The sequence below is a fragment of the Pristis pectinata genome, chromosome 25, assembly GCF_009764475.1.
Source record: "Pristis pectinata isolate sPriPec2 chromosome 25, sPriPec2.1.pri, whole genome shotgun sequence".
Classification (NCBI taxonomy): domain Eukaryota; kingdom Metazoa; phylum Chordata; class Chondrichthyes; order Rhinopristiformes; family Pristidae; genus Pristis; species Pristis pectinata.
In genome coordinates, this window is record NC_067429.1 from 7,695,086 (window position 1) to 7,710,169 (window position 15,084).

Here is a 15,084-nt window from a genome sequence, read left to right on the forward strand (position 1 = left end):
GAGTGCGAGGTTGTTGTTGTGATACCACTCAACCAGCCGATCTCACTCCTGTATGCCCCCTCATCACCGTCTGAGATTCTACCAACAACAGTGGCGTCATCAGCAATGTTATAGATGGCATTTGAGCTTTGCCTAGTCACACAGTCATGAGTGTAGAGAGAGTAGAGCAGTGGGCTAAGCACACATCCTTGAGGTGCACCTGTGTTGATTGTCAGCGAGGAGGAGATGTTACTGCCAATCCACACTGACTGCAGTCTCCTGATAAGGAAGTCAAGAATCCAGTTGCAGAGGTAGGTACATAGGCCCAGGTTTTGAAGCTTGTTGATTAGTATTGAGGGGATGATGGTGTTGAATGCCAAGCTGTATTTAATAAATAGCAGCTTGACATATGTTTTGCTGTTATCTAGGTGCTCCAAAGCCGAGTGGAGAGCCAGTGGGATTGCGTCCTCTGTAGACCTGTTGTGGCAATAGGCAAATTGCAGCGGATCCAGGACCTTGCTCAGGCAGGAGTTAATTCTGCATTAACATGCAATAATTTCGAATGGATTTGCATCATCTTCTCAATTACATTTGTTCCAAATTGAAATAGTTAAAGTAGAGACATCAGACAACCCAGTAAGGCTACCAAAACTTCAAAATGCCCTTGGTCACCACTAGAAAGACAGTTCTACAACTCCTTATAGTATGACCACAAAACAGGAGATGGTGGATAATCATTCCCATCACATCTGTAATAATGTCAAAATTCTGTATGAAGGAATGAAAAATCTCCATTTTTTCCAGGATGGGGCTGAAGGTGACAGTGGTTGTGGGTAGGCAACCCTGTGGATCAGTAACCAGCCTGAAGTAACATTCCACCATAAAAGGTTCAATCATGATTCCCGATCTCAATGAGTTAGCAGGGCAAATGAAGTTTTACAATTAGCCTCAATGCTCCATAACTAGGTAGATAGAAAAGGAAACCAACCACACACTTGCTCTCTAGTAGAAAGCAGTGCATGAATCCTGTCAGAAGGTCAAATGCGGACATGAAACAAAAATCGATCAGGCCCGACGTTACTGAATGCTCACTGAAATACTGCCACCTCCCATCTCACAAACTATGTTAAATACACAGCTGCCTGCACCCAGAGGACTCCACAAATCAGCACCTTGAGAATGCGTGGGGGAAATTAAAACAGCCACTTGAGTTTTTCCACCCAGCATCATCCTCTCATATGGGTGAATGGACAAATACATTGCATGATATAGCACTAAGATCTAGGGGCCGTGAAAAACACAGAAAGAATAACACTTCTGAATGATTCCTCCTCCCTGCCCCTCGGCAAAAGGTCACATATATCTAGTGAGCAACAGAGACCACTGATACAAGGATTTCCAATCACTGCTTATCACAACTGCTCTCACTCTTCTTCCTCACTCACTAATCCAATTCTGCTTTCAAAACTTCTAGGTGACATAATATACTCTTACCTACACTTCAGCGACCCCACTAATCCCAAGGACTCATTCTAGCAGAGATGACTGGCTGCAGATTCCGAGTTCAATATAGATTAGCTTTAAGCAATTGGCTATTAAACCACAGTGTTTTGATGCAAGCTGATTGTGCTCAAATATACCCCAGAGGCTAGCTGAATATTTCTTAAGAGTTTGGCTGCTCATTGTGGACAGACAGCTTCTAGTGGTTCAAAAATCTGATAGCTAGCAAGCAAGCTTCAAACTCATTGATGGCTGAATGGAGGAGGACTTGCTTATGTGGTTTGTATTCCTTCCCAACTCACTGTTCCATTGGGGGGAGGGGGAGGGGGAGGGGGCTTCAGATTTCATGCATAATCTTGTGCATCTGGCCCATCCAGGTATCCAGCGCCCAACAAGAACTTGAATAGTCAGTCTCCTAGGAACCATCCAGCAATGATAAACCACCAGCTAGCAATTTGAACTTGTTCAGAAGCAGCAAGCTACCTCAAAGTATTCACTTGAAACAGCCAGCTACCTAAAACCAGTCTGTGGCATGCCAAGCTGAGAGAGTCCTGAGGATTAGCAGAAGGTGAACTGAAGCAAAGTTACAGTTGCCCGGATATTACTTAAATTGTGGGCTCAGAACTGGGAGTTACCATATGATTAGGGAATGGGATGGAAGGACATGAAATTATACTCTCATCACCACTAATTTTTTAACAACAAATCAATTCAAGTGTTAACACAAGTGGGCAAAGGAATTAAATACTTTTAGCATGATGTTTCACTGGATAAAAAGTACAAAGAATGTCCAAACTCTTCTCTACCTCACAGTCATAGATTCACACAGCACAGACCATTCAGCTCCAAGTCCACACTGACCATCAACCACCATTTACACCAATTCTACTTTATTCTCTAAACATTCCTATCAAATTCCCATAAGGTTCAAGCAGTCATCTGCACACTAGGGGCAACTTTAGTGTCCAATCTACCCAGAGCAAATGCACAGAGTCACACATAGAAAATGGAAGCTTCACACGTTCAGTATTGGAGGTCAAAACTGAACCCAGGTAGACAGAGATGTAAAGCTGCAGCTTTTCTAACTGTGCCACACCATGGGCTTCAAGTAAAGTTAACGGGACAATGGAATTGCTGCAAGCCATCATAGGCTTATTCAGTCAAAATTGCCTCCTTCAATGTCATGAGTCATAGAGCTATACAGCACGGAAAGAGGCCTTTCGGCCCAACTTGCCCGTGTCAACCAGGTTGCCTATCTGAGCTAATCCTATTTGCCTGCATTTGGCCCATAGCCCTCTAAATCTTTCCTATCTATGTACTTGTCCAAATGCCTTTTAAACATCATAATTGCACCCGTCTCTACCACTTCCTCTGGCAGCTCATTCCATATACTCACCACCCTCTGTGGAAAAAATTGCCCCTCAGGTCCCTCTCAAATCTTTTTCTCTCTCACCTTTAACCTACGCCCTCTAGTTTTGGACTCCCCTACCCTGGGGAAAAGACTATGCCCCTCAATTTTATAAACCTCTACAATGTCACCCCTCAGCCTCCAACTCTCCAAGGATAAAAGTCATAACCAATCCAGCCTCTCGTATAACCTAAGACCTCCAATCCCACAAACATTCTTGGAAATTTTTTTTGCATCCTATCCAGTTTAATGATATCCTTACATGCACAGTACTCTAAATGTGACCTTACCAAGGTCTCGTACAGCTTTAATGTAGAAATATGGAATATGGATACTATCTGATGTGGTTGAAGAGGCAAAACCCTCATCAGTAACTGCAAAATGCAGCAGGTTTGAAAGCAGAGGGGGAACTAAAGTGGGTAAGGAGACCAAGCAAGCAGAGCAATAACAAAAGGTGACCACTGCTTATTAAATGTATAGGGCAGTTGATGCAAAGGCATACACTGCCCTCCAAAACACCCGATTGTGCGTCAGATCTCACAGCCAGTGAGAATAGCCTGATGGAAAAACAAGGCTTTATTTCTGAGTGACAAAGCTACAAAGCAAATTCCATTACCTGTCCAATCAATCAACAGATTCCTCCCCATAAAGAGCCTTTTCAATAGCAGCTGGTCTAGAACAGCTCCCATCCTTCTGGTAAAGGTCTTCTCACAGTGTTGTTGGGCAAGGAGTTCTAGGATTTAGATCTAGACCAGCAATATACTTCCAAATCAGGATGGTCTGCAGATTGAAAAGGAATCTGCCGGTGATGGCATTCCCATGTGCTTGCTCCCTTTATCCTCATTGGAAGTAAAAGTTATGGGTTTGGAAGGTACTATCGGAGTAGCCTCGACAAGGAGTCCATTTTGTGGATGGTTTACACTATAATCACTGTGCATCAATGGTATGGACAATACACAAAGTTATTTTGTTCTGGACAGTGGCAGCAGCTCTCAAGAGACTAGACATTACACTCATCCAGGCAAGCAGGAGTACTCCATCATGAACTGTCTTGTAGATGGCGAGAATGCTTTGGAACATCAGGAGGCACGTTTCACCACGGATACCTGTTCTGATCTGCTCTTGTAGCCGTGTGGCTGGTCCAGTCAACTTTCTGATTGCCACACTGCTGCTGGTCCAACCAAGATCAGACAATTTAAAAGAAAACTTGGCCCGGGGTATTTTAAAGAGACTTGGGGGAAGAGATAGTGCTTAGTTACAATTGTTAATCTGAAGAAATATGAGGATCTTTAGAATAAGGGAACTGCACCACATCACTCCCAAAAGTATACCAAAGCTGCCTAAGCAACCATTCAGAAAGTCTTTTTTTTTGACTGGCAGTAATAGTGGCAGAAGTTATAATGATAATACAATTGCCAACAAATCCAACAATCCTATTATCAGTGTTTAATCTAAAATCCTTACGATTGTGGATCATGTTGCCCAACACTCACACCCAAAAACCACACATGGTGCAAAACACATTGTTTCATCTAATGCAAGTTCTTTCCATTCTGAACTACAGCCACTTAATGTGCAATAACTAACAGTAAGCAAAGTAATCATTTAAAATTCTGGCATTACCAGAAAGCCTTTTTCCTGTATCACTAGGTCTAACTGTCACATGAAAGAATTTACTCAAGACTTGCACTGTAACTTCTGCATGTCCTAACGAGTTACAACAATTTGTTTTGAGAACAAAGGTCATTCAGCCCAGCAAGTCTATTCAGACACATTAACTTGCCCTTTGTGTCAATCCTTTTCTCTTTAGAAACCTATCGAAACCTCCATCTATTTAAGACAATTTGCAATACTGTGCAAAAATCCACACAATCCAAAAGCATTGCCAGCACTGCTAAACTACAGGATCAGAAAGTGAACAAATTATTGTTGATTTACTCTTTCAAGTATAAAAATGATCCAATTCCCTCTATTATTACTGTTTTGACAACCTTTTGTTAAATCTCCCTTGGCTTCAAACTGTGTGGCCTCCTAGGCCTTTTAACAGCCTGGTGTGAACCTGGAGTCACAAATAGGTTAGACAGGATATGGAGAGTACAAGGAAGCCCCCAAAAGGAAGCAGCTGGACGATTACACATGAATAAGGAGTTTTTCATTAATTGAATTTAGATTTCCCCAGCTGCCATAGTGGCATTTGAAGTCAGTGTCCAGATCAGCAGTCCAGGCCTCTGGATTACCAATTTACCAACAGAACCACTAATCTACTGTATCACAAAGGATACCCACTTCTGTCACTCACATAAAATCTCAACACTTTCGTGAACAGCAATTGTTCAGGACATGCCTCATCAACCAGCTGGTCTATTCTAGTCCCCGTGTTTATGAAGATTATTTTCCTGGTTTAACTCACTACCTCACCATGATGATACGTACGTGCATTCCCACAAGATAAAATATTAACCATAAGACAAGCAAGAGCCAAAGAAAATTTGGGAAACAGAAGGGATTGTACCTGAATTTAAAAAGTAAACCTTGAATTTCCAGAATTGCAATAAATTACGCACCTTTCTGAATGACATTATAATAGAGGTTACCTACCAAGCAATTATTCTATTAATTACATAGTAAAAGGCTGCCTATTTTGCCCAACTGAAAAAAAAATCTGCCCTTGCAGTGCAAAGTCATCATTCCCTACCATTCAATTCAAATAAAACCAACAATTCTGTAGCAGTAAACAAAGACCAAACCCATCAGCGTTGTGCTCTAGCAATCTGTGAAGGAGATTATCACCAATTATCACAGACAGAATCACTTACATGCTCAACAAGTCAATATTTCAACTCCTCCACCCTTCAGTTAAACAAGCCATTTTATTCCTTTATAGCCAAAATTAAAGAAAAAACTTTAAAGAATCTGTTAACTATTTTTTCCCCAAAAAAAAGGTTCACTGCTAATGCATCATACTAATATGCACACACACAGAATTTGTCTTTTACTTTATACCCACTCACAAAACAACTAATCAAATAAAAATATGCGTTTAATCTAAATTCAAATCATCAGGGGGAACATTTAAAAAAGATAAAACTAAATCTATTTTAGCTTAAACGAAGAATCAGAAGGAAAAGGCACAAAAGGAAAACACAAGAGTAACTCTGGGGGGCTGGCAAACGTTGATCAGCTGTTGCTCATCACACAAAGGGAAGGGTTGGTGCAGACGGGGTGGGGGGGGGGGAAGAGCGGGGCCGGGGGAGGGGGTGCGGGACGGGCCCGACCCCCACTCCCGGGGGCCGTTGCCAGGGGGGGCCTAGCGGGGGGCACCGAAGCCTAACTCCCAGCCTCACTCACCTCGAACCTGCTCTTGGTGACTCCATTCATCCTGCCGCCGGCTCCGGCCCCCCTGCCCCGCTCGTCGTCCCTCGGCTCGAAGGTTTATCTGGTCCTGGGGGGGATTTTTTATTCTCTCGCGGCTTCAACTTTTCAACAAAAACATTAAAACAAAAACACACAGGACTCTCCACCCACCTGCCAGCATCCTGGCACCTGATTGGACCGCACGCTCCGCCCGGCTAACCGCAGCTTAATCTACCATTCCCGTTTAAACCAACCCCGCTGAGGGGCCCGGCACCGCCGCCCCGCTGCTCGCCTCCCCCCCCCCTCCCGCTTCAGTAGCCGCCGCTCGCAAAGCCAGGGGTTAAAGAAATCATCTCAAACTCCCGCTTCCGCCTCGGGCCACCAGCTGACCGAGCCGCCCAATCACTGGCGGCCTTACGGAGCCGCTCCGGGAAAAAGGGGGCGGGGCCCCGGAGGCCGGACGTCATTTTTGCGGGAAAAACAAGCGTGGCATGGGCGCCCTTTAACATTCTGGCGCCGCCCACTCGCTGTGACTGACAGGTGAGTCCTGGCAACTGCCTGTGACTGACAGGCTGATCCCAGCAAAGACCCGCCCACTCCCTGTGACTGGCAGGTGAGTCCTGGCAAGACTGACAGGCTGATCCCAGCGAAGACCCGCCCACTCCGTGATTGACAGGCTGAGCCCTGCAAAGATGCTCAATTCCCAATCTGCGAGAAATAATTTAAATATTTTTTAATTATTTTACAAAATAATGAGAATTTCATATATTAAAATGCATACAAAATTTAAGCATAGATAAAAACTAATTACTTTGCTGTAATTAAAACAATATAGAAAATTACAGAACTGAAAAATAAAACTTTAATTTTTTTAAAGATTTAAAAAAAGTTTAAAAATATTACATTTTAAAAATTGTTACAAATAATTTACAAATTTTCCCTTCTTAGAGGAAAGATGTCCCATTCCCAGGTGCATCAGGCACAGCCCAGCTCTAACCATCCCCCAATCCCAATAATCATGGAACAACAATTAATGAACGGTTTGAGCATGGACTTGCATGTTTGCTCTATTACATTAAGGAAGAAGCCAGTTTCTTCTAAATAATTACACACATGCTGGAAAAGCACAAACTTTCAGGATAGTTGGGGACGAACCTATGTTTTGGGATGAAAGGGTTCAACACCTGACTGCTTTACTTCTTTGAACTAAAAACCTTAAAACAAATTTTGTAACAAGTTTAGCGTGTAAACATCTGGAGACTGGTGACTAAATTGGGAGAGCTGACTGTCAGACTGGTCAAACAACTGTCTGACGTAGTTGCATTCGCAGAATCATATCTGACAGACCATCACAATGCCTGGGTGTGCCTTGTCCCACTGACAGGACACACTTACCAGAGGTGGTGGCATGGGTGGAAGGGAGTAGCCCTGAAGTCCTCAACGTGAATTCCACACCCCATGAAGCCATGTGGTATTGGACCAAACATAAGCAAGGAAACCTCCTCTTTACCACCAACCTCGGATGATGTCAGTTGAACAATACTTGGAAGCACTGGAAGTAACAGAATGTACTCTGGCTGGGGAACTTGAGCGTCTTGGCAGAACCATCACAGACTGAGTAGGTAAACCTTGAAGGTCAGAGACATAGAACAGTACAGCACAGGGACAGGCCATTCAGCCCACAATGTCTGTGCTGACCTTGATGCCAATATAAACTAACCCCATCTGCCTGTATGTGATCTCACCATTCCCTGACTGTTCATATGCCTGTTTAAATGCCTCTTAAATGTTGCTATTGCGTCTGCTTCCACCACCACTACCCCTGACAGCACATTCCAGGCACTTACCACTCTCTATGTGAAAGACCTGCCTCACAATCTCCTTTAAACTTTCCCCACTCTCACCTTAAACCTTTGCCTTCCAGCATTTGACACTTTTACCCTGGGAAAAAGACCATCTTCTGTATCCATGCCTCTCATAATTTTATCTGCTTCTATCAGGTCTCCCCTCAGCCTCCGACGCTCCAGAGAAAACAACCCAAGTTTGTCCAACTTCTCCTTATAGCTAATATATTCCAATCCAGGCAACATCCTGGTGAACCTCTTCTGCACCCTCTCTAAAGCTTCCACATCCTTCCTGTAATGCTGCAACCAGAACTACACACAATACTCCAAATATGACCTAAACAAAGTTTTGTGTAGCTGTAATGTGACTTGCCAACTTTCATACTCATTGCCCTGACTGAAGGCAAGCATGCCATATGCCTTACTTACCACTCTATTGGAATTGGTTTATTATTGTCACTTGTACCGAGGTACAGTGAAAAACTTGTCTTGCATACCGATCGTACAGGTCAATTCCTTACACAGTGCAGTTACATTGAGTTAGTACAGAGTGCATTGATGTAGTACAGGTAAAAACAATAACAGTACAGAGTGAAGTGTCACAGCTACAGAGGAAGTGCAGTGCAGGTAGACAATAAGGTGCAAGGTCACAACAAGGTAGATTGTGAGATCAGAGTCCATCTCATCATATAAGGGAACCATTCACACTTTCAGGGAGCTATGGACTTGCACCCCAAGATCACTCTGTACATGCTCTAAAGGGCACTGCCATTTACTGTATACTTTCCTTTTATATTTGACCTCACAAAGTGCGCTCTTGTCTGGATTAAACTCCATCTCTCATTTCTCCATGCACATTTCCAACAGATTTATGTCCTGTGACAACCTTTCTCACTATCCACAACTTCACCTGCAAATTTACTGATCAGCCCACCTACATTTTCAGCCAAACCTTTTATGTGTCACAAACAATGGAGGTACCAGCACTGATCCCTGAGGAACACCACTGGCACAGATCTACAGCCAGAATAAGTCATTCAGAGCAGACACAGGCCCTTCAGCCACATCTATGCCAACTTCTTTGCTCATTTACACTTATCCTTCTATACCCAGACATCAAGGACAGCAACCGTTCAAGAAGGCCTTCTCAAGGGCAACTGGGGATGGGCACGTGTATACTGGTTCAGCCTGCATCTCTTGAATAAATATATATGAGAAATGTCTGTCCAAATGCCTCTTAAACATAGAAGTAAATGTGATAAATACTCAGTCTGCAGCAGTTAGTGGGTCAACCAGCATGAGGATTAAACCCACTTGACCTTGTCCTCACCAATCTTCTTCTAGATATGACTGCATTGGTGGAAGCGACTGCCCCACATTTCTTGCAGAGACAAAGTCCCATCTTCACACTGAAAACACCCTCCATTGTATAAATTTGGCAAATGGGATACTCAGAACAGATCTGGCAGCTGAAAACTGAGCTCACTGAGGGGTCAGTAGTGGGAAGGGTGAGCAGCTTCAAATTCCTGGGTGTCAACATCTTGGAGGATCTATCTTGGGCCTAACAAGTCGATGCAATCACGAAGGCAGCATGCCAGTGGCTCTACTTCGTTAGGAGTTTGAGGAGATTTGGTATGTCACCAAATACTCTTCTAAATTTTGATCGATGTGCGGTGGAGAGCATCTAACTGGTTGCATCACAGCCTGGTATGGAGGCTCCAAGGCACAGGATCATAAAAGAGGCTGCAGAGGGTTGTAGACTCAGCCAGCTCCATCACGGGCACAACCCACCCTGCCATCGAAGACCGCCTCTTGAAGACGGCATCCATCACTAAGGACCCTCACCATCCGAGATGTGCCCTCTTCTCGTTACTACCATTGGGGAGGTGGTACAGGAGCCTGAAGACCCACACTCAATGATTCAGAAACAGCTTCTTCCCCTCCGCCATCAGATTTCTGAACATCAGATAACTACCTCGTTATTCCTTTTCTCTGCACTATTTATTTTTGTAATTTATGGTAATTTTAATTCTTTGCACTGTACTGCTGCTACAAAACAACAAATTTCACGTCATCTATGTCAGTGATAATAGATCTGTGGACTATTGGCAGCAACAGAAATCTACATCATGTAATCACCTCACATCCCATCATGTCCTTCTACTGTCCTACCCCGTCTAGTCGTGAATGGTGGTGGACATTCAATACGCTAACCAGGGAAGGAGACTCCAAGAACAGTCCTGTCCTCAGGGATGGTGGGGCCCAGTACGTGAGTGCTGAAGGCCACAACATTGGCTACCATAAGAACATAAAAAATAGGAGCAGGAGGCGGCCATCTGGCCTGTCGAGCCTGCTCCGCCATTCAATAAGATCACGGCTGATCTGGCTACCTGCCTTTTCCCCATAACCCTTAATTCCCCTACTATGCAAAAATCTGTGTCTTATGAGGTAGCCTCTACTGCTTCCCTGGACAGAGATTCACTACTCTCTGGGAAAAGCAGTTTCTCCTCATCTCCATCCTAAATTTATTCCCCCCCGAATCTTGACGCTATGTCCCTTAGTTCTAGTCTCACCTATGTGAAAACAACCTTCCTGCCTTCTTATCTATTCCTTTCATAATTTTATGTTTCTGTAAGATGCCCTCTTCTGAATTCCATTTAGTATAGTCCCAGGCAACTCAATCCCTCCTCACAGGCCAATCCCCTCATCTCCAGAATCAACCTGGTGAACCTGCTCTGCACTGTCTTCAAAGCCAGTAAGTCTTTCCTCAAGTATGTGAGCACCTCAAGTAGGGGCTATTTGGGAGGGAAGGGTTAGATCGATCTTAGAGCAGGATAAAATGTCGGCACAAGATCATGGGCCGAAGGGCCTGTACTGTGCTGTAATGTTTTATGTTCTACAAGGAGACCAGAACTGCTCACAGTTATGCACGCACCCATGTTCAGCCACAAGTGCAGAATAGGTGATCCCCACCATCATAGAAGGCTGTCTACAAATGCATTAGGCTGTTGGACTATACAAGAGCCCAGCTATTGCACTGATATTCTTCAGAACTAGCTGTGACTAGCCCAGCTGTTCTAGTACAGTTACATCGCTGGCATCTGCCCAACAATGAAAAAAATTGGCCTTGGGACGTTTGCCTCTCAAGAAGCCAGACAAATCCAATCTGACTCATTACCACCCAATCAGCCTATTCTCAATCAGGGAAAGCGAAGGAAGCTGCCATTGATCAAGCAGCACCTACTCACCAATCATCTGCTCACCGATGCCCAGTCTGGGTTTTATCAGGACCACTTGGCTCCAAACCTCATCACAGCCTGGGTCCAAACATGGACCAAAGATCTTGGGTGTTACTGGAGGCAAGTGAAGAGTATTCCTGACTAGCACTATGTGGCTGGTGGAGAGGCCTTGAGCTTTCTGGGGGTTGGGACACGGGCTACAGGAGAACCAGCCTCTACCCTGCCCTTGGATTCCAGGGGTGTGGGTGGGAGTGAGTGCCTTTGATGTTAAGACAGCACTTGACCAAGTGTGACATGAAGATGCCCTGGGTAAAACTGAAGACAGTGAGCATTAAAAGGGGAAAATACTCCAGAGGTTGGGGTCACACTTCAGAGGAAGCTGGTTGTGGATTTTTGGAGATCAATTATCCCAGCCCAGGAGTGCTCAGAGCAGTGGCCCGGCCCATTCATCTTCAGCTGCTTCATCGACGGCCTTCGATTCATCATGAAGTCAGAAGTGGGGATGTTCAAGGTGATTGTGCAATGGGACTCCCTCCCTAACACTGCCCCAGAACGTCTCCAGCGGGTCATAAAGGTGACTCATCGCCACCTCCTTAAGGGTGATTAGGGATGAAAAAATAAACGTTGACCTTTGGCGACCCCCAGATCATGAAAGTGAAAGACAAATTTGTTTGCAGCTCTTCAGTAAGTGAAGCAGTCCACGCCATCATTCAGCAAGACCTAGAAAGCATTCGGGTATGGGTTGGTAAGTGATGTATATACGCCATAAAAGTGATAGGTAATGACCATATCCAACAGGAGATAGTCTAACCACCTCCCCCAAGACATCCAATATGCTGCAGGGGTCACCACTGATCAGAAACTCAACTGGACCAACCACATATGCTGTTGGCCACAAGAGCAGGTCAGAGGCTGGGTCTCCTGTAGCGTGCGTCTCACCTCCTGACACCTCAAGGCCTTTCCCCCATCTACATGATGCTAGTCAGGAGCATGATGGAACACCCTTCAGTTCCCTGGATGAGTACAGCTTCAATAACACTCAGTAAGCTCTACTGTTTGATTGACATTGAATCTGCCACCCTAAACATTCATTCCCTCCAGAGCCGCTGTATAGTAATTTCACTCTCCACTCTACAAAGTGCACTGCAGTTGCTCTCACAGACTACTCCGACAGCATCTGCCAAAGCCAGTCTCTTTCACCAAGAGCAGCAGATGCACAGAAACACCGCGACCTTCAGGCTCCTCTCCAATCTGTACGTCATTCCCACTTGGATATCTATCACCGTTCCTGGGTCCAAATCCTGCAACCCTCTGGTCAACAACATTGTGGGAGCACCTTTACCAGAGCGAGCACAGTATTTCAGGTAGGCAGCTCATCACCACTCCCTCAAGGGCAATTAAGGATATGCAATAAATGCTGGCCTTGTCAGCAACACCCAGATCCTGAAATGGAATTAAAATTTTAAAAAAACTCAGAATGGAAACTGGCAATTGTTGGAAGTGAGCAGGTCAGTCAGATCTGTACAGGGAACAGACAGGTTTACAGGCAGCCAGGGTAACAGAATACCGAGCAGCAGCAGCAAGAACACAGGCAATGAAGCCCTTCCCTAGCCAAGGGCTGCCCCTGTTGAATGCAGCATTCCTATAACCAGCTGAACCAGATCAGCTAACTTAACCCACTCAACACTCTGACTCTCAGTCAAGTTCTATACTTCCTGACGTTTTGCAGATTGCACATTTACCCATGGGGTTTGCAGGGATAATCAGTTCTGTCGTTTAGTGGGTATCCCGGCTTCAGATGGTATGGACACCAGGCTTCTAAAACAGACACACTGTTGCAAGCTCTGTCACTGCAAGAGGTTACCAGGCAGAGAGGAAAAGATTCAAGGACGTTCTGAAAGATTCCTTGAAAAAAATGCAGCATTAACAATGATTTCTGGGAACAATGACAACTCAGAGGATTCAGGATGGCAAGGAAGGAACACACCACCTCCCAAACTACCCATCCACTCACCCCGTGTCCAATCTGTGGAAGAGTGCAATTCTCACATTGGATCATCAGTCACCTCAGAATCTGTCGAACTGAGTGGATGCAAGTTATCCTCAATCCCGAATGACTGCCTAAGTGATGAACATATGACTATATCCAATAAAAGAATGCTATAACCATTCTGAGGTTATAGCAGAACATACATCAGATGGAAAGTTGGGTGAAGTGCTGGCAGATGGAATTTAATCTGACAAGTGCAAGTTGATGCATTTTTGGAAGTCAACCAGGAGTGGAACACCTGCAGACAATGGTAGGGCACCAAGGAACGTCAATGAACAGAGAGAGAGCTTGAGGTTCAAGTCCATTGTTTCCCTGAAAGTTGCAACACAGGTAGGTAGGGTTATGTAGGCGGCATGTGGCACTCTTGCCTCCATAGGTCGGGGCACAGAATATAAAAGTTGAGACATCACACTGCAACCTTACAAAACACTGATTATACTGCACCCATGTGTAGCTCTGACGGCCACACTATAGGAAGGATGTGGTTGTGCTGGAGAGAGTGCAAAGGAGATTCACCAGGATGTTTTCTGGATTGGAGAACTTCAGTTATGGGGAGAGATTGGATAGGCTGGGCCTGTCTTCCCTGAAGCAGTGGAGGTTGAGGGGTGACCAGACAGAGGTATATAAAATTATGAAGCATGAATAGGGTCGATAGTCAGAAATTTTTTTCCCTGTGATAGGGGTACCAAAAACAAGAGGGCATAGGTTTAAGGTGAGTGGAAGGAGTTTTAAAGTGGATTTGAACAGAAAGTTTTTTTCTTTTACATGGGGTTGTTGATATCTGGAACTTGTTGCCAAGGAGCTTGGAGAATCAATCATAATGTTGAAGAGACATTTAGACAGGAACTTGAATAGACAAGGCATAGAAGAATAGGGACCTAACGCGGACAAATGGGATTCATGTAGATGTGTATGGACATATTGGGGTGAAGAGCCCATTTCTGTGCTGTACAATTTTATGATGCGTCACCGAGCCTCCTGCAATCAATGTCCTGGTGTCACCATTGACTAGAATCTCAACTGCACCAGCAACATAAACAACACGGCTACAAGAGCATGCCAGAGAGCGGACATCACGTGGTGAGACACTCATCTCCTGACGCCCATAACCTTTCCGTCATCTACAAGGCAAATGTCAGGAGCATCCCCACTTGCTTGGGTGAGCACTGCTCCAATGATTCTCAAAAAGATCAACATCAGGGCAGAGCAGCCCATTTGATCAGCACCCCATCAACCACCCTAAACATTCATCCCCTCCACCAGTGGTGTACAGGGGCCACTGTTTGTACTGAAATTACTCATTAATATTAACCCCCAAAGCCTCAAACTCTGACAGCAAGAACAAGGCCACCACGTGTATGGGAACTCAACCACCTACAGGTTACTTTCTGAATAACACATCTTGAACACATTAGAACCACATTCCTTCATCCTGGAGGTCGCCGCTTCAACAGCACTGTTGGAATACCTTTACCAAAGGCTCTGTAGCAGTTCAAGGTGACTCACTGCCACTTTCTCAAGAGCAATGAAGGATGGGCGATTGACGTTGGCCTTGCCAGCACAGCCCCACAGTCAGAAAAATAAATTAATTAAAATGAACGACTCTGAAATGTAAAGGATTACTTTCTTTTGAAATGCAAGGAGAAAATTCCAGCTGAAAGAATTCTTGAAATACATAAGCTGTTTCTGTACCATACCATGCTATTTATA

At 44.7% G+C, this 15,084-nt stretch overlaps 1 protein-coding gene across 4 annotated transcripts in view; it reads right to left on the reverse strand.

Moving 5' to 3' along the window:
• The window catches only part of LOC127582905 (F-box/LRR-repeat protein 20), a 115,589-nt gene extending 108,962 nt beyond the window's left edge, over nucleotides 1-6,627 (reverse strand). For 3 of the 4 annotated variants that reach the window (XM_052038550.1, XM_052038549.1, XM_052038548.1), the window contains exon 1: nucleotides 6,236-6,627. In XM_052038550.1, the coding sequence (XP_051894510.1) occupies nucleotides 6,236-6,265 (30 nt within the window). In that variant the 5' untranslated portion in view covers nucleotides 6,266-6,627. The remainder of the gene's footprint in view (nucleotides 1-6,235) is intronic. The other variant, XM_052038551.1, reaches the window with a different exon arrangement.
• Nucleotides 6,628-15,084: the final 8,457 nt, after the last annotated feature.